General features: G+C 39.8%; 1 protein-coding gene across 17 annotated transcripts in view; it reads right to left on the reverse strand.

Annotated features, from left to right (window-relative positions):
- LOC124862616 (nuclear factor 1 X-type-like) overlaps positions 1–25,907 on the reverse strand; it is a 204,789-nt gene that overhangs the window by 15,003 nt on the left and 163,879 nt on the right. For 9 of the 17 annotated variants that reach the window (XM_047356633.1, XM_047356635.1, XM_047356644.1 and 6 more), the window contains 5 exons: positions 24,544–24,674; positions 18,792–18,866; positions 9,893–10,021; positions 3,748–3,923; positions 1,453–1,600 (listed from right to left, as the gene is read on the reverse strand). In XM_047356633.1, the coding sequence (XP_047212589.1) occupies positions 1,453–1,600; positions 3,748–3,923; positions 9,893–10,021; positions 18,792–18,866; positions 24,544–24,674 (659 nt within the window). The remainder of the gene's footprint in view (positions 1–1,452; positions 1,601–3,747; positions 3,924–9,892; positions 10,022–18,791; positions 18,867–24,543; positions 24,675–25,907) is intronic. The other 8 variants (XM_047356653.1, XM_047356645.1, XM_047356636.1 and 5 more) reach the window with 6 other exon arrangements.

The raw sequence follows: 25,907 nt of genomic DNA on the forward strand, positions 1-25,907 counted from the left end.
AAATTCGAGCAGCTTTCAAACTAAAACTTTTTCAAAACCTTGATATACCTTGATACCAGTAACCGACCCCTTCCTAACTTTATCAGTCTATTTTTAATATATCTGACAACACTGATTTTGCACCATTCTAAGAGAAGCCTTTCAAATATTCAACCAATGCAAATATACTTGCAGCAGATCAACAACGAGTCAACAGCACCTAAACTATGGAGTTAATGGTTATAAAAATAAATAAAAGTCACTGGCTGTTTCTTCAAATGTTTCTCAAAACAAACTTTCTTGTCTAACTTTACAATACACCATAATCTAAGCTGCTAAGACAAATCCATAAACAAAATAAAACAGACCAATAATCCCAGTAATTTGGTTATTAAGGATGTACTGCTATGCATATCATTGAGGTCAGTAAAACCCATGGAAATGTTTGCCATAATCTGATATACAAACTCAGATCTCCCTAAGTGATTAAATCCAGTTGACAAACTCTGTGCTAAGAGATTGAACACAGTTGGATCCTGACGCTGAGGATCGGCCTGGAATATTTAAAACCCACTGGCATCAACGTCTCTGACAAATTTAGGGCAGTTTGAGGTTCCCCCACGGACTCCAGAGACTTTAACTTACTGAAGGACTCGGGGAAAGCAGTGTGCAGACTTGTGTGGTCTGTTTGTGTGCAGGAAAGGGAGGAAGGACAGTAATGAGAGACACAGGAAGAAAGGTACACTATACATCCATGTGTTTCTAAGAATTGAAATAACATACAAAAGACATTAAAGACTTGGAGACACTGACTGGGGGGGAAAGGAAAACACTAACTTTGAAGAAAAGCTAAGTAAACAGAAAATAAAAAAGGTGCTCCATCCAGTGCCCCTCTACTATAAGACAGACAGGCGTATTGCTGTCATCAGTCCCTTAGCTTAAAAACCTGACTTTTTCTTCCTGTTTAACATTCACCAAGCTAAAGGATCCAAACAGAAAGTTATGGAAAAAAATTCCACTAATGTCCCAGTTTCTGTTTTGGAGTCCATATAAAATAACTGCCCTAAATTTGTGTCCTTCTGGAGACGATAAATTAACACATAAAATCTGCCAGTTTGCCGATAAATCCTTTTTGGGAGGAACAAGAAATAGAGCTGTAATGAAGCTTTCGTAGTACAACAAGTGGAGTGGCTTTACTTTGTGGTGCCACAAAAACTCAAGGGGCCTAAAAAAAAGCCATGTGGAGTGCCACACATGTCTATAATCACACATCATTAAAACTCTGAGGGCTTCGGACTGCACCTTATTTTCTGTGCTGGTTTCCAAATTCTTCTGGAAGGAAGGGAAAGTGAGATGCTGGATACACAATTATGGCACAAGGTTGGAGGAGGAACAACATGACATTGGTCGTTGTCACTAAAGGGAGTTTTTATTTCTGCGTTACTTTGAAATGGTCTCTGCGGGGTCACTTACACGGTGATGCGGGCGAGGAGAGTCCGCCGTCAGGGGGCGTGCTGTTGGGTTTAGAGTCGGGCATGGGGAGGGGCACTGGGCGGGCCACTGGGGGAGGTGGAGGCAGCAAGAAGGAGCCTGGCATTTTGCTCTGGCCGCTCCCGTTCGGCTGCGGACAACACAAATAGGGTCAAGAGGGCGGCATGCGACAACCCGCAGACACGGAATGGAAAACGGGAGCGGCTCAAGAAGGCCGGGCCCAAAATAAACAAATTCATGACGGAAGGAGGAGAGGGGTAGGGAAAAAAACAACTAAAGGAATGAGGTATGTGGACGTCATCTTTGATGAAGGTGTGAAAAATAATAGTCACCACAAGAAGTGATTTTTGGTGGGACCAGGTTCCACTGAGGTGGTCCGTGTTGGGTGAAAGAGGTTGTGGAGGCAGTGGGAAGTGAAATAACTATTTGACTGGGCTCATCCAGCAGATGGCAAGAAATTAAAACCATGGGAGAACACTCGTCTACACAATCACAACAACACCACCAACAATAACAAATCCCAAACAACCAAACGGCAACTAAAATCGAAAAAAGCTAGAGATGAAAACAGAAACACGATGACACAACACAGGACTGGTGTGCTTGACTGAAGCGTGCCGTGACTGATTCACTCTCGTGCTGATGATTGTAACTTCTGAGGGGTTGGGTGGAGCAAAAGAAAGAAATTAACAAGAGAAAGAGCAGGAAACGTTGGGGTCTAGAACAGGAAACAGCAAAATGACACTGACAAGACAATACAAAAATTTCTAGACCAGCTGAATGAACAAATGTCTGGTGCCTCGCATTTGTGGGTGTGTCTCTGGTGGTGTAAGTCCTTATAATGTAAGTGGTCACATGACAAGCAATAAGCAGTCTGTGATCAAAATAATCAAGTGTGACACGCATTTGTATTCAGCCTCTTTTACTTTGACACCATGATCTGATTTGAGTCAATCTGTCTTTTATTTAATCCGAGTTTAAATCCAGCTGTTCTGTGAAGATTTGTTAGAGAGCATTAGTGAACAAACATCATAAAGACCAAGGGACACATCAGACAAGTCAGCCGTGAAGAAGTTTACAGCAGGGTTGGTTTCTAAAAACTATCCCATAGAGCACTGCTTAACCCATCATGTAAAAAATAAGAATATCTCACTACTGCAAACCTACCAAGACATGGCCGTCCAGCTAAAGTCACAGGCTGAACAAAGAGAGCATTAATCAGAGAAGCAGTAAATAGTCCCATAGTAACTCTGGATGAGCTGCAGAGGCCTGACAGAACAACGTTTGGCGATGCACTCCTCAAATTTAGCAAGAATAAAGCTAAAAAAAGCCATATGAAGTTCCATTTGCCACAAGCCACGTAGGGAACATGGTGTGGAAGAAGGTGCTCTGGTCAGATAAGACTTAAATTTTACTTTTTGGCCCACATGAAAACCGTTTAGATGAAAATGAATGCTGCACATTATCCTGTACAAACCATCCACTGTGAAACATGGTGGTGGCAGCAAAATGCTGTGGGAATGCTTTTCTTTACCAAAGACAGGAAAGCTGGTCAGAGTTGATGTGAAGATGGAGGGACCTTAAAATCTGCTAGATGCTGCAAAAGACTTGAGACTGGGCGCAGGTTGACCGTTCAGCGGGACAACAACCCTAAACATACAGTCTAAACTACAATGGAATGATTTTGATTGAAGCATATTCATGTGGCTAGTCAAAGGCCAGACCTAAATCCAACTGAGAATCTACTTGAAGATTTTAATTGCAGACACTTGTAGCTGTAAGTGCAGAAAAAGTGGTTCTACAAGGTATTAACTGAACAGGCTGAATACAAATACACGTTACACTTTCGTTTGTGCTGGTCTATCAGATAAAATCCCACTAAAATGCTTTGAAGTTTGTGGTTGTAACGTGACAAAAAGTGGAAAAGATCAACTCATATGAATACTTTTGGAAGGCTCTTTATGTCATATGACTAATATAAACTGCCTTAATTATTTTGATTTTAGTTATCTAATTTCTGTACTATAGATGTACAGTTTTTGTACGTCAATTTTACTCACACAATAAATGTCAAATAACATAAACAGTTGTTTAACAATTAAATGTTTCTGAGAACTTCCATTTTCTTCCATACTCAGTCTTTTCACTAACATGGTTTAATTTTTGCTGTCAGATTTCATCTTTTAGATTTTTTTATCAACCTGTCTGCATGCCTTTCTGTGTTTCAGGCAACTGCTTTATGCAGCAGTTTCCTTCCTCGCAGTTGGCAAGCCTTACCTGTCCGGCGGCCTGCCCTGAGCCATCAGCACAGACAAACTGCACAAACTCCTTCAGGGGGTCCTGTCCAGGATGGTGGTGGTAGCGTATGGTGGGGTGGGTGAAGTAGGGGCTAGACTGCTGGATGATGGAAGGGGACGGGAAGTGTAGGGCCGAAGCTGAAGCACGGGGACTCCCTGCAAACACAGATGTTTGTATTAGATGGACACAGGCTGGGAAGGATAAAAAAGGGAGAGAGAAAGATACATTCAACAAAATGAAACAGATTAGGTGATGAATGAGTGACAGATGGTTTTTTTCACGGAAACATATAAAATGATTTGTTTTTACATTTATTTATGTTGTATGATCTCCTAAATGCACACAAGACAACACATAGAAATTGTTATGGTTTGGTCCACACATTTCAATCCAATCAAACACGCGATCAGGAACAACTTCAGCACATACAGTTACTCCATTAAAATCAGCTTTAAAAGCCTGGATGATGAAAACAAAGAGATATTTGTAGAACTGAATGGTATTGTTATTTAAAAATCACATGATCGCTTGCATTTCGAACTAAACAATTCCCTGTGTACTTCTGAAAACTGAACAGTTTAACAGATATTTGTTAGAATATGTTAATATTTGCAACTCAATGTGTCATGTAGCTGCTAATACATTTAAAAGAAAAGCAGGAAATAAAAATACAAACTTCACAACAAACATTGTACTTTGAAATTATGTATGATCTATAATGAGGCAGGAGTTGGTTTATCTCTGAGCCCTCTAAATCAGGCCTATTTCCATCACTAACCCTGATGTGTATTAAACCCAACCCATTCCATGCCTTGGAGCTCCTGCCTGCCACCAAGTGAAGTCGTCTTCCTGTACTAATCCCTTTACAAACTGGGTGAAGGCCAAGTGCAGGGTGTGTGTGGGTGGGTTCGAAATAAGATGGGAATGGTTGGGGCAGAAAGGATACTACCTCTGTGATTTTCAACCTAAACTATCAGTTACCCCTATTTAAACCAGCTGTGTTGTACATTATAAGGCTATGTTCAGATCACTACTGAAAGAAGTGACATTGCTTTTTTTTTTTTTTTAAAGATATTTTTTCGGCACTAGTGGCCTTTATTTATTTATTTTGACAGTAGGCAGACAGGAAAGAGGGATAGAAAGAGGGAGACATTCGGCAAAAGTCGAACCCGGGACAGCCACTTTGAGGACACATGGTCACACGCTTAACACCTACACCATCAGCGCCGCGCCCCTAGGCTACGACATTTCTGCCATTAGAGTTAGCAAACTACCATTTATAAATCCCACCTTAAATATTTTTAACATCTTCATTTCTTTTGGCATTCATAGAGAACAATTTAAAGCATTGACCATCATTAGGGACTATTTCACAACACAGCTGTTGTTTTAGCTAACTACTTGTGGCTAGCTCACCCTTTACCTGTAATGTTAGCAAACTACAATAACATTCATAAATTACACTTTGTTCTATGTTTCTCTCATTTTTCATTATTTTGTCCATAGTTAGATAACCAAGTAAATTATTCATTCTTCAGATTATAGCTAACAGTAGTTAGCTTTTAGCTCCTTGTTAGCTCAAAAAGCTCAAATTGAAAACAGGTAGGCCTATGGAACAGCTGTTTTTTTATTGTTTGTGTTAGATTTTATGTAACTACTGCAACATATCTAACCATGATTAATTTACCATTCACTCAATAATTGAACATCAAATAAATGTATTCAGGGGAAAGTTGTAACCATGTATCCTGCAGCATCTTCACCGTCCAGGTGTCATGTTATGAACTACAATAACATTTGAACTACTTATATTAGTTAAAACAAAATAACAATTATTTATTGTTTTTAGATCAAAGTTCTAACTGAATATACATAACTTGTAGGTATTAAACATGAAGCTTTATTTCAGCCAAGAACAATTTAGTTAAACGTACAACAGACAACACTGTCTATCGTTTAAACAATGTGAAAATGTGATAAATTAAAAGATCAAAAGACGACAATAAAAAAAGACATATTTTCTTTAAATGTGGTTCAATGGTAGTTTATTTTTTCTGGACTAAATATAAAGAAAGGCAAATCTCAAAATAGCCCTGAAATATGTCTATGACTGTCCATTGTTTGGAGAAATATCTATTCATTTACCAGCAGTTTACCACCTGAGGTTCATGCTAAATATTTTCACCAACATTCCACTCCTTCAACTTCTTCTGTCTTAACATTTAAAGGCCAATAGGCCTACGTAGTTCACATATAGTGCAATTTATGTTCTTTGAGCTTGTTCTTGATGAATATTCTGGGCAGAACTTTTTTTTCTGTGGGGTGTACGAAATATTTCAAGTAGGTATGCTGCAGAGGGAGAGACATATGAAGACTTCCTGGGAGTTCTGTACTTTAGTTCTTGTAAATTAATGAGATATCCTTGACAGCAAGAACTTTGTTCCTGTTTAATCTAGCTAAAGACTTTTTACTTTAAACTATCCATCACTTTCTACAGTGGCTTTGAAAATGTTCACAACCCTTTTAAAATACTAGGAAGAAATGAAACTTTAACAAATTATTCCAAACCCTTTTTCCACATATGATATTGCTGTTGTTTAATTCAGTCAGTCAGTCATTTTCTACCGCTTATTCCATAGTGGGTCGCGGGAGAGCTGGTGCCTATCTCCAGCAGTCTATGGGCGAGAGGCAGGATACACCCTGGACAAGTCGCCAGTCCATCGCAGGGCAACACACAAACAACCATGCACACACTCATTCATACACCTAAGGGCAATTTAGAGAGACCAATTAACCTAACAGGCATGTCTTTGGACTGTGGGAGGAAGCCGGAGTACCCGGTGAGAACCCACGCATGCACGGGGAGAACATGCAAAATCCATGGAGAAAGACCCCCGGCCAGGAATCAAACCCAGGACCTTCATGCTGCAAGGCAACAGTGCTACCAACTGCGCCACCATATAACAATAAAACTATAAAAAGATATAAATATATATATGTATATATATATATATATATATATTTATATATATACACACACTTTTAAGTCTAATATACATGTTTTTGTTAAATAACAAAATGTATTAGTTATTATCTTCTTGGACACAAGCATCTCAGTTAGGTTCATACTGTGCAAGATGAATCAGGGGTGTGTCAAAACATCAGTGGCAAAACGTGGGAAAAAAAGACAGTCCCACAAAGGTAAAAAAACTGGCATCTTTAAATGATATATGATTGACTGAGGCACCATGACTGCAACGCATTCTTCACTGCAGCATTTTGCATAATCCCAGTTCTCCTGCCATTGAATTACTGTGGAGCTCGTTTGATACACAGAACAACAACAAAGCTTATGAAGTGGTAAGCACTTTCACACTAGCGAGGCATCAAACTCAATGTTGAAGTCAGCCTGGAAAGAAATCATAACGGTATAAAAACACGGCAGCTCACCACAACAGCGTCGGGATATTGTATACACGACTGCGGGCTGGTGTGAATCTGCGTGGTCCACACGCAACTGTGGAGATCAGATATGCCGTACTTGCATCTCAAGAGGCATGGCGTATGTCAACAACCGCAGAGGAGGGTATAATGACACAGTGGTCAACCTCATTGCTTGACATCTGCTCGATGGCTTAAAAATGCTTTGAAGCTAAGCTGCAGAACTAAAGCACATGTGTAATTATCTACAATGAGCTCCTTCAATGGATGAGTTTACAAAAGAAAAGCAGAGAAAGTCTCATAGTTGGTCTGTGCTGTGGTTGTAATAAATTAATAAAAATAGGAGAGCGATGATTTATGTCTATAACCGCTCTGCTATGATAAATATCTGGGTGGTTTCAGCTTGCTCAGGGTCAGAACCTTAACGGACTCTTGCTTTTACCACTATGAATAAAGAGGAGAACTCATGCAAATAACAGACAATTAAAAATGGACACACATTTAAAAGAGACTGAAGAATATTTAGCAGGGATCATTTTCTGGGGTATTTTTATGTTGTAGTTGTTGTTATGTCATCAGTATCAGCAGCAAAACCTGAGGAAAAATTGTAGACATTTTGAAGTGTTGTGCCTTTGGTTTTTGCCAAAACAAACAAACAAACAAAAAAAACAATACAAGAATTAGTCAGACAAAATCGCAATATGTTGTATTACCATGTTACCAGTTGCATTGCTGATAATGACTTTGGAGAACTGTGGTTCTGGGAAAACAATCAGTTTGTAAAATTTCTGCTAGAATATTGGGACCAGTGAAGAGGGAGCCAAAGAGAATATGTGAAAATAAATATGCAGGATTCACAAAGGACTAATTAAAAATGAACAGCTTAAATAAAAGCAGCACAAGATGAAATATTCTGACTTTTAGTTCCTCACTGAAAGCAAAGCCCTCTAAAGGCTGGATATGTTTGATTTCAGTTTAATCAAAATGTTTCTTTCTTAAATATCCACTCCAGAGAAATCCCCATTCCCCAGTTCAGTCATGCAAAGATTCTGCTAACAATTTTAGATGTCATGGTCCGGTTGATACAATGACGGCATTATTATGACATCATCTGGGCCATTTTGATTAATTTGTGGTGAGCTCTCTTTAAAAGCCTCACATATATTACACATCTGTTTTTACAGATTAAGTGTTCATTGTTGAAACTGAACTCTGGTGTAGTAGTGGAGAGTTCTTCAATACTTCGATCACCATTTAGTAACTGTGTATTTACAGGGTTTTTTACTCTGAGTAATAAAATAAAAATGTGCAAACTCTAATTCTATCAGAGTTTATCAAACTACAAAAATCCACTCAACCACTCAAATACAGTACCTTGAAAAAGTCTCGGACTGTTCCACATTTCACATAACAACCACAACCCTAAAGGGTTTTCACTTTTATTTAGCAAAAATAAAATCTGATAAAGAGTTGCGTGCATTTGTATTCAGCTCCTTTTACTCTGATACCCACAACAAGTCATTTAAAGAGTAAATAAAGTCCACATAAAAAGTAAATTCCTGACTTTGTGGCAGCATTATGGTCTTGAGATTATTCTTTTACAGAAGCAGGGATCTGGTCAGAGCTGATGAGAAGACGGATGAAGCTTACAACCGGACAATTATGAAAGAAAACCTACAGAGGTGTGTGTAAAAACGGCCGAGTCAGAGTTCAGTTCAAAATCCAGGAGAATTTGTGGCAGGATTTGAAATTTCCTAAAAATTCTACAAGGTAGTGACTCAGGACGCTTATTAAAGGTGGATGCCAAATTCTTCAGAGATTTAATTGTAAGAACTGTTGAAAACCTGTATTCTTTTCTTTCTGCTTCACAATTATGCCCTACTAATTATAATTGTGCAGCGATAACAGCATCAACCCTGTTGGGTGATGTATTTAGCTGCTTTGCACATGCAGAGTGAACGTTTTACACAGTATCTAACAGCTTCTCTGTCTGTGCTTAAGAAAAGCATCCACACAGCATGATGCTGCCACCACCATGCTTCACAGTGGAGATGTTGTGTTGAGACATAATAACAATGCAGCATTTTACTTCCACTTTACAATTATGCACTACATTGTGCTGCTCTACTACATAAAATTGTAACAACATTTCCTGAGGTTTGTGGTTGTAAAGAATTTATAAAAGTTGAAGAAGATTGAAAACTTTTGCAAGGCAATGTAATTGAATCTGAAGCAGGTGTGAAGTTAAAGTTTCAAAAGAAGAGTAGAATGATGGAAAATACATCAAGAACCACCTCACTTGTCTAAGGAGAAAGAAACTGAGCATCACAGATACCACCACCAACCATCCAGGTCTGAAAGAGTCTCAACAAACGACATCCAGAGACGCTAGAAGCTCTGTCACCAACACAACCTGCATCCTACAGGCTTAAAAGAGGAGACAGAGAAAGAGCCACAGACCGAAAGTGCAACGTGCCAGCGTCAGATTCCCAAACCCCCTCATCTCCCAAAGACAACAGCCCCACCTCTATACCACAGTAGGAGAGGGGTAGGTGGGGGGGGTCCTGGAAAAGTGTGGAGTGGGTAGGAGGAGATGGTGAAGAGGAAGGGGTTGGAGGGTAGGTGGGGTGGGCGATTAGCGGGATCGGGAGCTGGGTTTGTTGTTTGGTTGGATTGGTCTCACCTGGTCTCACTCCCGCCAGCATTGGCAGTGGGTGGTGGGTGAACGCCATGCGGGGGGACCTCGTCTGGGAGGACAGGGCGCTGAAATCGAATTTCCCCAGCTTCTTATGAGAACCAGGCGATGAGAGTCCTGGCAAAAAGGGGATCAACAGAATGGCAGAACAGAGACGAGGTTTTAATCAAACATGGCTGCTTTTCTTACTTCGACTCTACTCAATAAAATCAAAAAAAGCAAAAAAGAAAAATCAAGTATTTGATCAGATTTGTTCAATTTGATTAAAAGAATCAAATGATTACGACTGCAATCAATGGATTAATTGATTGACTCATTTCTTCAGTGATTCGAATGTCTATCTTAATACACACAGGGGTTCCTTTAGTTTTTTTTTGTCCATTCATGTACAGTCAGTGGACTGTCCCAGACCTAGGAGGGGTTGAGGGTCCAGTCATAGGGCATGTTTTCAAGCAGCAGTGGTTCAGCGTGAGAGAAGGTGACTGGAGAAAGGCAACAAAAGGTGTGGGTTGGGGTGGGGTGAGGGGTATGAAGAGGCCAGGGGCTTAGCTTCAGGATAGAGGAGAGCTGGAAAATTCTATGGCAATCCAAGTATGCACACCGATGAATGTATTCATAACACAATATCTACTATGTAGGGTAATTTCTATACGTTCAAGGCTATTTTTTATTAAAACAGCTTACCAATACAGTGTTTTGGATAATCATGCACACTTCCTGGAACTTTTTCAAATGTCTTCATTTTACAACTACAAATTTTTGTGTTTTCTATTAAGATTTGAAGTGACAGACCAACACAAAGTAGTGCATAATTGTTAAGTGAAAGGAAAATCCTATCCGATTTTCAAAGAAGAATACAGAAATACATATAACCTGAAAAATGTTTGCATTTGTATTCAGGCCCCCCGAGTCAATACTATGTAAAACCTGCGTTGGCCACAATTATAGCTGTAAGTCTTTTGGGGTAGATCTCTACCAGCTTTGCTCATCTGGAAACTGAAATTTTAGCCCATTCTTAAGCTCAATCAGACTGGGTGAAGGTTGTTGGTGAAGATCTATTTTTAAGTATTGCCACCGATTGACAACTGGATTTTAGGCCACTCTAACACATAAATATGCTTTGATCCAAATTATTCCAATGTAGCTCTGGCTGTGTGTTTAGAGTGGTTTTCCTGGTGGAAGGTGAACCTCTGCCACAGTTGAAATTTTTGAAGGCTACACATATTTTCATTCTTGATTACCCTGAATTTATCTCCATCCAAACATTAACCCTAACCATCTTCTCTGTCCGTGCTGAAGAAGAGCACCCCCATAGTATGATGCAGCCTGCACCGTATTTCACAATGTGGGTGAATGTGGATGGTGTGTTTAGGCTTTTTTTTTTTTTATTCAGTGACTTTTATTTAAAGGTATCAGAATAAAGGGCTGGGGTTGGGGGGCTGACCATAAATGTACTTTACATTTTCTGGTTTTTACTTGTAAAAAGCTATGAAAACCATGTATCATGACCTCACAATTCTGGCCTATTTTGTGTTGATCTGCCACATAAAATCATAATAAAATATTTTCAAGTTGGTACTACAAAAAATGGGGAAAAGTTAAGTAGATGTGGATCTTTTTGCAAGGCACTCCAAAGCCCAGTGCTCTCAGCGTTGCCACAGAGAGCCTCAGGAACTCAGTCAACAAACATGCCAACCAGCCAACTCACTACACTTTAGAAATGAATGGGATCTTAAATGGCCTCATATCTGGGGCAGACTGTGTTTTCTGTCTGGTGCCAGAACAACCTGTGCCGCTACATATAGCTGCTGAGGAGCCTGCCAAAACAAACACAGACAGGTCCTCTGATGCAGCTCTGACTGTCAGGCATTTTGTGCAGCAGCCTGAAGACATGTAGTGTGTCATTAAAAGTGCTTCAGCTCCTTCTTTTAAGTCATCCTCTGCTGCACACCTACACACTCATTCAGTCACACACACACACACTCACCACTCCAGTGGAGTGGCGAGCACAAGGCATGCTGCCAGTTAACGCGTCGTGGGAGAACTGAAGAAAAATGGAAGAAGTTAAGCGAAAGATGATCAGTGATGGTCGGCACACGTAGATAAACACATTAATGTGTCCTCCTGTGTCCATAAATGTCAGAAAGGTTAAAGGGCTGTGTAAAATATATTTATATATATATATATATGTAAAGAAAATTGGCTCACTGGCAGACCAGAAACATGGCTATAAGTTTGAGGTTCTCTTCTGTGATGAAGGGCTGGTGTGGTGCTTGGTAAGGGAATTCATTTTGATGTATGACAAACCAAGGGCACAATTTAGACTTTCTGGGTTTAAGAGAGAGCTCCAAATGGTGCATTTTGAACCACAATGTTTAATATATGCTGTTATAAAAGTATGAATCAAGAGTAATGCACTTAACAGGGAACTTTTAGGAAAATACAGAAACGTGCATCAGCTCAGACAAAGAGCTAATTTAACCGTTAAAATATACTGAGCTCATGTTTTTTTTTTCTTTTTTGTTTTTGCTTGCTTCAAATTCAGTTGAGAGAATATAGTGATAAACAACAGTGGTAAGAGCCTAGAGGCCCATAAACTACTAAAGGGCACAATATTCACACATATAAAAACAAACAAGAGTCAAATAAAGACGTGGGCAACTCCAACATGGCCCAAAGAGATGTGGAAATAGACTTTACAAGCGAAGCATATAAAGTCTAACAGCAGATTTCTGAAAAACTTGAGCTTTTTTAATGCTACGCTGGGAAATGTTTATCACTGTTTACCCGGGGTGTTCGTATGCAGTGCGGGTGCAGCTGTTCTTGTGTGGGCACCAACAAGTATAGAAAAAGGTGGCCGCTAGCACTTATGTTTGGCCACGCGGTTATCTCCACATGTAGGAGGGAGGTGCAGACACAGTTAATGCATCTTATTCACTGGTAGCATGATAAGAAAAAAAAGTGTGATCAGACCTACACACAAAATAACAAAAAATAAGGTGACATCCATCTGGTTAGAATGTTTTATTTTGGTCAGTGTCATATTAACACGTTATATAACAAATAGTGGGACGATAGTGTGATGATAACTTTTAAAAAGCAACGGGTAAAGGGAAATGTGGGAATCCAAGTTTGCAAGAGTAGGAAAAACAAGTTCACTATATTGTTAAAAATAATTCCAAACTTTAATCAAGACTAGAATTCTGGTCAATGGTTTGCATATGCCATCCATGTGTCATGAATTAGGGGATTTTTAATGATGCAACTGTTCTTTTTCTTGGTTGGAATGATAATATAATATACGCTAAACTAAGATTTGGAGGAGCTATCCGGCCTCTGGCCTCTTAGTGGGGGTGTATGTACATATTTAAGGGTGTATGTCTTGAATTGACCCTCTGCGATAAGAGAAAATCCATAGTAAATTAAAATTTGTGCCCCAAATAATTTATTACTTCTAACCCCTGAAGTTGTATAATCAATCCACTCAGGAAAAAAATGGTTCTATGATTAGGTAAATGTCATTTTCTTAGCAGCACTATATGTAACTACAAATTGATTTTTGGTGTATGTTAATGTATCCAAAACCCAAAAGTATTGTAAGCAAAGTTGTCTGTTTTACTCAATCTATGCATATGTTACATAAAGGTGCTCATCATGAAAACAAACTGGACGAACTAATTCTATCCTGAAAACTGCTCTGGAGCCTCTGCAGCTGAATTTGCGAAAGGAATATTAAAGAAGATGTCGAGTATTCAACCTCTGCCAGTGATGGAGCATCATGGATCTGGAAATGTTGACAATGTTTTGGAAATCTAAGAGGTGAGGTAAGGATCTCAGCTATTTAGGGAATATACAAGACGACTGCTGGTTTAGTAAGGCTAACCATGCTAATTGTGCTAATTACTCATTTACAGTATCTCACAAAAGTGAGTACACCCCTCACATTTTTACCTCCTTTTTATAGTCATTGTACAGCTTACATAACTGTATACATTTGGTGTCCTCTAACACCCATTAGAATCTAAACCACTGGCAACAAAAGTGGAGTCATGCTTGGCCAGTCCAGCACCTTCATCCTCAGTTTCTGTAACAAGGCAGTGATCATCTTGGAGTTCGTTTGGGGTCGTTATCATGTTGGAATACAGCCCTGCGGCCCAGTTTCCAAAGGGAGGGGATCATGCTCTGCCTCAGTATGTCACAGTACATGTTGGCATTCATAGTTTCCTCAGTTAACTGTAGCTACCCACAGCCAGAAGCACTCATGCAGCCCCAAACCATGACCATCCCATCACTATGCTTGACTGGAAGCAAGACACACGTGTCTTTGTACTCCTCACCTGGTTGCCGCCACAACACGCTTAACACCATCTGAACCAAATAGATTTATCTTGGTCTCATCAGACCACAGGAAATGGTTCCAGTAATCCATGTCCTTAGTGTGCTTGCCTTCAGCAAACTGCTTGTAGGCTTTCTTGTTCCTCCTGGGACAAAATCTTTGCAGACCAATTTGATGCAGTGTGTGGTGTATGGTCTGAGCACTGACAGGATGACCCACCGCCCCTTCAACCTCTGCAGCAATGATGGCAGCACTCATACGTCTATTTTGAAAAAAACAGGTTGTTGACAATTTTCTAGCCTAGGCCATCTTTATTTAGAGCAACAGTTCTTTTCCCTTAAATCCTCTGAGTTCTTTGCCTTGAGGTGCCAGGTCGAACTTCAAGTGAACTACCAGTTTGAGAGCGTGTGAGAACGAAAAACACCAAATTTAACACATCTCCTCCCCATCCACACCTGAGACCTTGTAACGCTAACAAGTCACAAGAAGGTACAATTTAGACATTTTAACTCAAGGGTGTACTCACTTTTGTTGCCAGAGGTTTACACATTAATGGCTATGCTTTTATTTATTTTGAGGAGATGGCAAATTTAAGTGTAGTATCTTTAGTGTTGTCCTATGAAAAGATATAATAAAATATTTACAAAAATGTCAGGGGTGTACTCACTTTTGTGAGATACTGTAAGATGCATAACAGTCTAAAATGTCAAATCCATTACCATTTAGTCATTCTGCTGTTTATGATGTAATGTCACATCATAAATTAATAATGGCCACTCGTGGGAGAACGGGTCTGAAAATGTATCCTGTTCTAATTTCTGCTCATGTTATATAATTATAATTTATTATATAATTATAATTTGGAAAAAGAATTTGGAAATTGCCAGGATTGGTATAGGCAGGTCAAAGTAAAAAAACACAAACAAACTGGAGATTGAAGATCTAAAGCTCCACAACCCCTTATATCTATCAGTAAACAAGACACACATCTGATTTTATGTTTTGTGCATCATTGACACAAATCAGTATTTATCTGTTTCTTTTAAAGAACATGGCTATCTTCATTACAGTTTATTGCAAACGCTCTTCTCTGCTGTTTAATGCATTCTGGATGTAAAAGTATGTAAACTAATGATGTAAAAGTGATGCCATCAGAGTTGGCTGGTCTTGGATTTGAGACATGAAAAAAAGGCTTCTTCTCTAACTGGAGGAGTGAGGATTATACTGTTGCATCATGGGAAATGTAAGGTACAGTGTTTTATGCAGCTCAGGCCAAACCAGACATCCTAAATACTGGAGGAATATGCTATAACTCTAACTTTCTTTCAAACAACCATCATCACACAGAATCATGCAAAAATGAAAAGTTTCCAGATGCATCTAGTGGATTTCATCAAACAAATAGAAAAACTAAATCCCACGCACCCAACAGAATTGCCCGAGGTTTCCGCATGCCAGTGCCAATTATAAGCCTATTATTCATAAATAACTTTAAATTATACATACCGTTTTTAGACCCTGTGATATCTCCTAATTAGTCACTATGTCAAAATATCTGGTGGTATATCAGCGAGGAACAGCAAATGAGGCCCAGATGCCCAGTGAAAGCTTTGTCTAATAAAGCTAATAGAAGTTACTCTGATCTCTCTCCTCTTATAGTGTGTACGTTACAGTGTCTTTGCACACATACAAAACAGTTGTTTGTTCTTCATTATTTCTGTGTCCTGCTCCTGGCACGCTGCACAGGCAGCCTGGCAGCCAATTGCTCCCATGACCCTGCAGTCTTGCCACGCTAACAAGCTAGCGACCACCCAAACCGCCACTGAACTGGAAGGCTAGCGCGCGCACACAGACACAGATTTATAAAACAGCGAAACAAATAGCTTGTGTAGTCATCCAGGTGCATAAAAACAACAGCGTGTGTTGGATAGCCACCATTCTTTAACTGAAGGGCACACATTGGTAGCAGGCATACACACTATAGGATAACAGTACAGTCGTAAAAAACATCACGTTCTCTGCAAAAAAAACAACATATTTGCTTCAACTCAATATCACAAATACATGGGAAACCTGACCCACTCCTTCTTTACCCAAATGTTCGTTTTCATACCACAGATCAGCAAGAGCGAGCAGGCAGAAGGAGAAGCAGAGCAGAGCTGAGCAGGACACAACAGACTTAATGATGAATTACATGATCACCTGCTATGCCTCAGAGCTTTTCATTCAGGTAAAGATTCACTTCTGGAGCAGGCAGAGGCAGAGGCAGAGGCAGAGGCAGAGGCCCTCCCCTTCCCTCCTCTAGTCCTCCTCCCCTCTTCTGCTTTTCCACATCTCTCACTCCCAACACCACCACCACCATCTCCAGAACAGATGTCTGCTGTAACCCAGTAGCTCCCTTTGCTGTAGACACATGGAGGTGCCATCTGGACCGGAACGCTGTTCCTCTCCAGACTGGGTGGGGGGAGGTTGGGGGTGTTTATATGTGTGTGAGAATGTAAATCAGTTAAAGAGCTCTAATGTAATTTTTCAGTGTGTGCATGTGCGTGCGTGTCTGTGTGACATTTGTGAGAGTGTGTGTTAGTGAGTAAACATGGCTTGGAGACAGAAGGCTCCTTGTGCACTGATGACACACCTGAGTACCTTCGGTTTGGTTTGTTTGAATCTTATGTTGTTTTTTTGCCGTGCTGCCTATCCCAGACAGATGAGCCAGGCCTAGGGCAGGTGGCTGCAGCCCTCAACAGCTCTGTCTAAACAACCAGCTGGATAAGGTGCTGCAGAAACCTCATTCACATCCTCCCTACCTTTCTGACGCCTCTTACTGAGCACTTGAGCTTTTTCACATTTTCTCAGGTTGCAACCACAAACTTAAGTGTAGCTTTATGTTTTACTTTATGTGCATTTTTGATAGGCCCCTTTTACTCAAACACCCCTGAATAAAATCCAGTGCACCAAACTGCCTTCAGTCTTAGTGAATAGAGTCCACCTCTGTGTAATTTAATTTCAGTATCAATCCAGCTGTTCTCTGAAGGCCTCAGAAGTTGATTAGAGAACATTAGTTTAATTAAGCAGCGTCATGAAGACCAAGGAACACAGCAGATAGGCCAGCGAGAAAGTTCTGGAGATGTTTCAAGCAGAGTTAGTTTTTAAAATAATATTCCTTACTTTAAAAAACCCTCAGAGAGATCTGTTCAATCCATCATCTAAAAATGACAAAAAGATGTCAAAACTGCAAACCTAACAAGACCTGTCACCTAAACTGAAAGGCCAGACAAGGAGAGCATTAATCAGAGAAGCAGCCAAGAGGCCTATGGTGACCTTGGAGGAGCTGCAGAGATCCACACGGGTGAACCTGTTGATGGGACAACTGTTAGTCATGCGCTTCACAAATCTGGTAACAGTAGAAAGAAGAAAACTGTTGTTGAAAGAAAGACATGAGAAGTCCTGCTTGCAGTTCATTTGAGACCAAAATAAAACCTTTCAATCTACAAAACCCGATATGTGACAGAAAACTAACAGCGCACATTAATCTGAATCAACCATTGCCACGATGAAACACTGAGGTGGCTGCATCCTGCTGTGGGGAGGCTTTATGTAGCTGCAACAAGAGAGCCGGTGAGAGACGATGGGAAGATGGATGAAGCTAAAACCTGAGACTAGGACAGAGGTTCACCTTCCAGCAGGACAACCCTAAACACAGCCAGAGATACATGGTGATGCTTTAGATCAAAACATATTAATGTGTTGGAATGAGTCAGTCAAAGAATAGTCAAGAATCCAAATTCAGAATCTGTGGCAAGACTTGATTTTCAGAGATGTTCTCCATCCAACCTGAATGAGCTTGAGCTATTTTGTTAAGAACCAAAATATGTCATGTAAAATCCTTACAAAACACATTGAAATTGTGGTTGTAAAGTGACTAAATGTGAAAAAGCTTTAGGTGAATGAAAACTTGCAGAACACTGTATTTACATGTTCTTTAATTTCCTCAAATAAAAAAAACTAAACCACTTTGTCCAATGGCTTTGGGTGCTTTAGATCACAAACATGTGGTGTCATAACAATGTGCTCTTTGGTCATATTAAAACAAATACCAATAAAATAAAGTTTGCATAAGCATCAGAGCACTCACATATGTTTTATATTGGCTGGAGATACATGCATCCAGCTACACATTTGATTTCTAATCCAGCATCACAGCTACATCTTTGAGGCAAACAGGTGGTGGAAGTCATGGAGCTACTGGGCTACCAGAAGACTGACTTTGGTGAACCCACAATGGACAGCAGCAGACATCTGGTAGAAACACAACCCCACCCAGCAGCATCAGAGCCAGAGAACAGGACGCGTAAAAGAAGGGAGCGGAGAGAAAGAGGAAGAGGAGCAGAAAATAGAAGGGAAAGGAAAAGACAGATGAAAGAACGCAGCAGGGCTCTGAGAGCTCACAGAAAAGGCAAACAGACGGAGATGCACACACAAGCTGAGGGTGGTGTGAGCGGAAGGAGAGCAACTTATACATGTACACAGTAGAGTGTTTAATGTTGTTCTAACCATGGTAAGGAAACTGCACTCCATCGCTCTCATGCTTAATCTTCCTCTCCTGCACACTGGCCAAATGGTGCTGCACTGAAAGGCCAAACAGGGGAGAAGGTAAGAGTTAACAATGGCAGAAGTGAGGAGAGATCATGATAGAGACACAGAGAGAGGTGGAAAGAAACAGAGAGAAACAGGGCTGGTTAAATAATTAGCAATATGGGATTTAATGCCATAGAGTGCAGCAAACGTTTATAAAATAGTTACATCATGACTGCTAGCAGTATCAAAAAGGAAGCATATAAGAGGGAGTTTCCTTAAGCAAATCCCTTAAGTCAAATACTACACCAATGAAGTCACATTGCAAATACATTTCATTAGATAGCCATCATAACGGTTAACAGTGCTGTAAGAAAAAGGAGTGAGAGGTTAGAGTTTCGCAAGAAAATGGATAGTTAAACTGGTATTGCTTTGCTGGGATGCTGAACATAGGAGATGGTTATGAGTGGTGAGATTCAGAGGGCATTTGGAATATTGTGATAGAGTTGATGCGGAAGTAAGAATAAAGGAATAAAGTTGGCTGAGGTTAAATAAAAGACTACCTAAAATGGATAACAATTTAATCTGTGTCATATATGTTTTTAGATGATACAGAACATTCTATTTCTATTCTAGATTTTAGGATAAGACGTTTAAACTGAGAACATCTCTTGAAGTACAAGATGGACAAATCTGGCTGATTGGAAATATTTTTGTTTGTGAAAAGAACTGACAGGCTTGATGTGGAAACTATAGCAGCAAGCTAACCCCCCCGATTAAGGAAACATTGTTCTAAAACTAAGAGTGACCACCATGACCTGGCCACCTGAGCAAAAACCAGCACTCATTAACCAGCTATTATCTGCCTGAGATCCTCATGAAAGAAGAGAACCGCAAAAAGGTAAATTAGGTACTAGATATACTACCAGTAAATACAGCAGGGGTTTATTCTAGAAATTTGCTGATGTCTTTGTATCAAAATCCAAATAATAAATATTACAGATAACGTAGTTATAACTTTAATACCTAATATATGTTTTTGCCATAATAGGAATAATTTGTTGCTTTTCTATAATAATCATGAAATAGAATTTATTTTAAATGTTTTCATGAAACCATCCAATTTTTACTCAATGTTATCATACTGTAAAAATCTCAGACCAGCCCATGCTTAATCCTGACAATGACAATATTGTGTAATAAACATCTTAGAGTAGAAGAAGTATTAAATTAAGGAAAACCAGGTATGAACAGCCTTGTCAGCTTTGCCTAGTTAGCTCTTCTAGCACATCTAACTTTGACGTTCTGTCTCATTTGATGTTGTCAACGTAAATGTTGTTAGCTTAGCATGACAGAATAAATTAGAAAACAAAATATAGCTTGGTTGTGACAAGAATATGCTTATAATTTTGTTTGTTACTGAAATCATAACATCTAACAATTATTTTGCATCTCATGTATGTTGACCAGAGAAAATGTTGCGTTCTATTTTAGACTAGTTGTTTCACATTACTTTGTCATGGACATATTTTGGGGTACAATATCTAGCACAATGGGAGTAGATATTTACATGAAAGAGAACATGCCGATTTTGTGGCCTAGCGTTAGTTCTGCCGTATACAACGGTGTGAAAAACTATTTGCTCCCAACATGTTTCTACTGCTTTTTGCATGACTTACTTAAATATTTCATAAACAGCTGTTAAATGGGTATTTGATTTATTAAAGTAGAAACAGCTATCCAAATGACCCCTATGCGAAAAGTGATTGCCTCAACCTTAACAACTGATCCTTCCACCCTTGGCAGCAATAACTACCGTCAGGAATTTGCAATTAGCAGCATTTAATCTTTTACATTGCTGTGGATAATTTTTAGCACACCCCTCCTTGCAGAATTTTTCTGTAAAATTTGTAAGATACTACTATTTATACTTTTAATACTTTTGCTCTGTATGTTTCTTAACCATTAAATATACAGGTCCTTCTCAAAATATTAGCATATTGTGATAAAGTTCATTATTTTCCATAATGTAATGATGAAAATTTAACATTCATATATTTTAGATTCATTGCACACTAACTGAAATATTTCAGGTCTTTTATTGTCTTAATACGGATGATTTTGGCATACAGCTCATGAAAACCCAAAATTCCTATCTCACAAAATTAGCATATTTCATCCAACCAATAAAATAAAAGTGTTTTTAATACAAAAAACATCAACCTTCAAATAATCATGTACAGTTATGCACTCAATACTTGGTCGGGAATCCTTTGGCAGAAATGACTGCTTCAATGCGGCGTGGCATGGAGGCAATCAGCCTGTGGCACTGCTGAGGTCTTATGGAGGCCCAGGATGCTTCGATAGCGGCCTTTAGCTCATCCAGAGTGTTGGGTCTTGAGTCTCTCAACGTTCTCTTCACAATATCCCACAGATTCTCTATGGGGTTCAGGTCAGGAGAGTTGGCAGGCCAATTGAGCACAGTGATACCATGGTCAGTAAACCATTTACTAGTGGTTTTGGCACTGTGAGCAGGTGCCATGTTGTGCTGAAAAATGAAATCTTCATCTCCATAAAGCTTTTCAGCAGATGGAAGCATGAAGTGCTCCAAAATCTCCTGATAGCTAGCTGCATTGACCCTGCCCTTGATAAAACACAGTGGACCAACACCAGCAGCTGACACGCCACCCCAGACCATCACTGACTGTGGGTACTTGACACTGGACTTCTGGCATTTTGGCATTTCCTTCTCCCCAGTCTTCCTCCAGACTCTAGCACCTTGATTTCCGAATGACATGCAGAATTTGCTTTCATCCGAAAAAAGTACTTTGGACCACTGAGCAACAGTCCAGTGCTGCTTCTCTGTAGCCCAGGTCAGGCGCTTCTGCCGCTGTTTCTGGTTCAAAAGTGGCTTGACCTGGGGAATGCGGCACCTGTAGCCCATTTCCTGCACACGCCTGTGCACGGTGGCTCTGGATGTTTCTACTCCAGACTCAGTCCACTGCTTCCGCAGGTCCCCCAAGGTCTGGAATCGGTCCTTCTCCACAATCTTCCTCAGGGTCCGGTCACCTCTTCTCGTTGTGCAGCGCTTTCTGCCACACTTTTTCCTTCCCACAGACTTCCCACTGAGGTGCCTTGATACAGCACTCTGGGAACAGCCTATTTGTTCAGAAATGTCTTTCTGTGTCTTACCCTCTTGCTTGAGGGTGTCAATAGTGGCCTTCTGGACAGCAGTCAGGTCGGCAGTCTTACCCATGATTGGGGTTTTGAGTGATGAACCAGGCTGGGAGTTTTAAAGGCCTCAGAAATCTTTTGCAGGTGTTTAGAGTTAACTCGTTGATTCAGATGATTAGGTTCATAGCTCGTTTAGAGGCCCTTTTAATGATATGCTAATTTTGTGAGATAGGAATTTTGGGTTTTCATGAGCTGTATGCCAAAATCATCCGTATTAAGACAATAAAAGACCTGAAATATATCAGTTAGTGTGCAATGAATCTAAAATATATTAATGTTAAATTTTCATCATTACATTATGGAAAATAATGAACTTTATCACAATATGCTAATATTTTGAGAATGACCTGTATGTCCCATTTTAAAATGCCACACTGGACAAATTTCCAGATATTTCAAATACTTTTGAAAATCATGTTTTATAGAAACTTGTATTTTTTTTAGAATTGTGGCATATCTCTCAGCAGACAAAATCAATTATTTTAAAAATATCTTCCAAAATTCTCCAAATATCTCCATGAATTTTAGAAAAGCTAGTGTGAGTGCCAGTGTAACTAGATGTATCAGGGAGGAAACTGGAAAACAGACTGTGGCTCTGCCTCTGTGTGGTGCAGGGTCATTGAGAAAAATCTTTAGTGGAGTAGAAACTGTGATTTGAAGAGGTCGAGAATGGGGATGATGGGAAAGTAAAAAGAAGAAGAGCAGGGGGTCAGTGCAACACAAATGCTAAAAGGAGATTTGTGATGGCAGAAGGTGAGCTGCGGCTTCTGTTTCATGACAGTTTCAGGGTTAGAAGAAAATATTTCCACTGAGATTTATGGAAATGTTTGACATTTCTGGAAGATGCTTTTTTTCCCCAAAATAAATATGTAAGAACATCACAACTAATTGCAAGAAGTAAGAAGGGAGCAGTCGCGGTCAGAAGTTTACATACACTCATTACGGAGAAGAATGTCATCTTAATTTTGGCCTTTTGATGATTTCTCAGGACTACACTTTCTCCAGGATGGAATAATAATACAACACACAGGGTCATAATTCTAAAAACTGATTTAATACCTTCACATAAACCTTTTAGCAGGCAGTGCTGAAGATTCTCAAATGTCTTTCAACCTGGCAAGCTCAAAGCACTGCAACTTATTCTTCCTGATCATGATTGATTGTAGCTGGCAAATTGTCTTTGCCAGCATAAAAGATGTTGTAGAACCATCTTTAAACATCTGCATATGCTCAAATTGGCAGTGCAAGTACCACTTTGGCATGTTCTGAAGGAAAACCCAATCTGTCACCTCCAGGTGAAAGGAAGTTGTTTAGGTTCTTCAAAAACAGCCCAGGAACCATGATGACTGCTGGTTGCGATGAACCCACCACCTATAGTGTTTCATCACCCTTGCTTAGAGGGTGCTAACCAAAAAAAGGGCTTCATCTCAGCTCGACTGAAATTTCCAGCTATCATATGGACAAACCAAATGGCTTCTGGAGGAAAGCTTTATGTTCGAACAAGGCAAAGGTTGAGCTATCTTCTCACCAAGACAAAATAAAGTCTGTCTGGAGGAGTCAAGTTAAGGCTTTTAAACCTACAAACTCTGTACCAACTGTCAAGCATGGTGGTGGCAGCATGATCCTGTGGGATTGTTTCATACCCAGTGCAAAAAATGGGTGGAATAATGAAGACGGAAAGCCAACTACAAATTCTTAAATGTCACCTCAACAGCTAGATGGCTAAATCTAGACACAAAATGATCTTCTGACAGGACATTGATTCCAAACACACACTAGATCTGGTTTTGGAATGTAAAATGCTGGCTAACATTAAGCTTTTGGTCTAGTCTTCCTAAAGTCATGAACTGAACCCTACTTAAACTTGTGGACTATACTTAAAAGTTTGTTCCATCCCAGAGAAACCTAACAGTTAAAATAAACTCTGCCGAGACAAGAGGTCAAACGGCCGGTCAAAATTTTCCTGAAAGTTTGTTGGTGGCAAGAAAAACTGCGTGGTTGAAGCACATTTAACAAATATTAGATGGAGTGTATATATAATTTTGACCGTATGTGGACTGAACAAAATCCACCATAAATTCCCGATCCTAAAAATCCTTCCGGTTGTGTGCTGCATAAAATGAAGATCGTTTCTATCCCTTCCTGTATGCCGATGTGTGATTTTTACAGTAAAATTAGCACATTTATGACTGGTAGGCACAGCCAGAATAGATGTTTCCTTTTATGAGGAGAATGTACAGAAAAGGACGATCCATAATTTGAAAAATCAAATTTCCAAAAATGTCAAACAATTCCTTTCAATCCAAAGAAAACCCCTTTGAACTGAAAAATGATTAGGGAAGCTAAAACTAAAACTATCCATAATAATCTAATGATAAACTTTTTCTGGATCTCTCATAACAGTTTGTATTCTTCTTATTGTTCTACTAATACCTCAGCCCATCTCCTGTAGAGGCCTTTGGTGGCACTTAGGACAACATACTTTCAGCAACAATACCTGCGTCCACATCGTTAGGCCAACCGCTGGACTGAGAGCTGCTGCCAGCTGCAGGGGAACGGCCTGAGTAAAACACATCATCCACAGGGCTCTCCATCTCGCTGTCGTCAATAGACTTGCGCTTGTTGGAGCTGAAAGAGACGGAAAGAGGAGAGAAACATGAGAACGGCTGTTTTCAAAGTGTTCAGGATGGAAAGAGGAAGGAATTAAGGGGTGCTTTGTTTGTGATTTTGATTGAGGACCCGGTCATTGCAAATTACCTCCTACAGTGCCTTGCAAAAGTTTATACCCTTTGAACTTGTGCACATTTTGTCACATTACAACCACAAATGATAGACCAACACACAGAAGTGCATAATTGTGAAGTGTTCGGAGAATAATACATGGTTTTCATAGTTACTTATTACTAATAAAAATCTGAAAAGTGTGGCATGCATTTGTAATCAGCCCCTCTGAGTTAACCACCTTTGGCTGAGATTACTGCTGCAGGTTTTGTCAGGTACATCTCTACCACCCTTGCACATCTACCTTCTGAAATGTTTTGCCTATTCTAAACCATTCAGTTGTCGCTTTGGCTGATCGACAACTGAAGCTACAACTGAGCGACAACTTTGCAGCCTCTAACAGGTTTTAGAGCTCCATCCATCGTCCCATCAGTTCTAACCAGTTTCCCTGACCCAGATGAAGAAAAGCATCCCCACACAATGATGCTGCCACCACTGTGTTTCATTCTGGGAACTGCATGTTCAGGGTGCAGTGTTAGTTTTTTGCCACACACTGTTTTGCATGTTGACCAGTCTTCATTAAAGGTCAGATGTATGGAATAGGAAGGCACTAACAGATTTCCACCTAAGTCATGGATCTATGCAGCTCCTCTAAAGTTACCTTTTGGCTGCTTCTCTGATGAGCGCTCTTTATATAAATTTTAGAAGGTTGGCCCAGTCTTATTAGGTTTGCAGTTGTACCTTACTCTTTTCATTTTTAGAAGTTCAAAGCTAAAGGATATTGATGTATTACCTGGCCCTGCTTCTTCTCAACTTTCTACCTGGCACGTCTGCCGTGTGCCTTTGGCTTCATGATGCTGTTTGCTCACTAATGTTCTCTAATAATATAATTTTCTTTTCTCTTTAAATTTAAACACTAGTATATGTTGATCTGTTCAACAAAATCCCAATAAAATATATTCCAGTGTGTGGCTGTAATTTAATAAAATGTAAAAAAAAAAACCCCTAACCTCAAAGCGTATGAATGCGCAAGGCGTATGTATTTGAGATTCTAAGAAATGTACATGCATATTTCCTGTGACCTTTGAGGGCTGATGTGGCTGCATAATTCCCTTGGAGTTATAGTAGAACAGGGGTCTA

The sequence above is a fragment of the Girardinichthys multiradiatus genome, chromosome X (genome assembly GCF_021462225.1).
Source record: "Girardinichthys multiradiatus isolate DD_20200921_A chromosome X, DD_fGirMul_XY1, whole genome shotgun sequence".
Lineage (NCBI taxonomy): Eukaryota > Metazoa > Chordata > Actinopteri > Cyprinodontiformes > Goodeidae > Girardinichthys > Girardinichthys multiradiatus.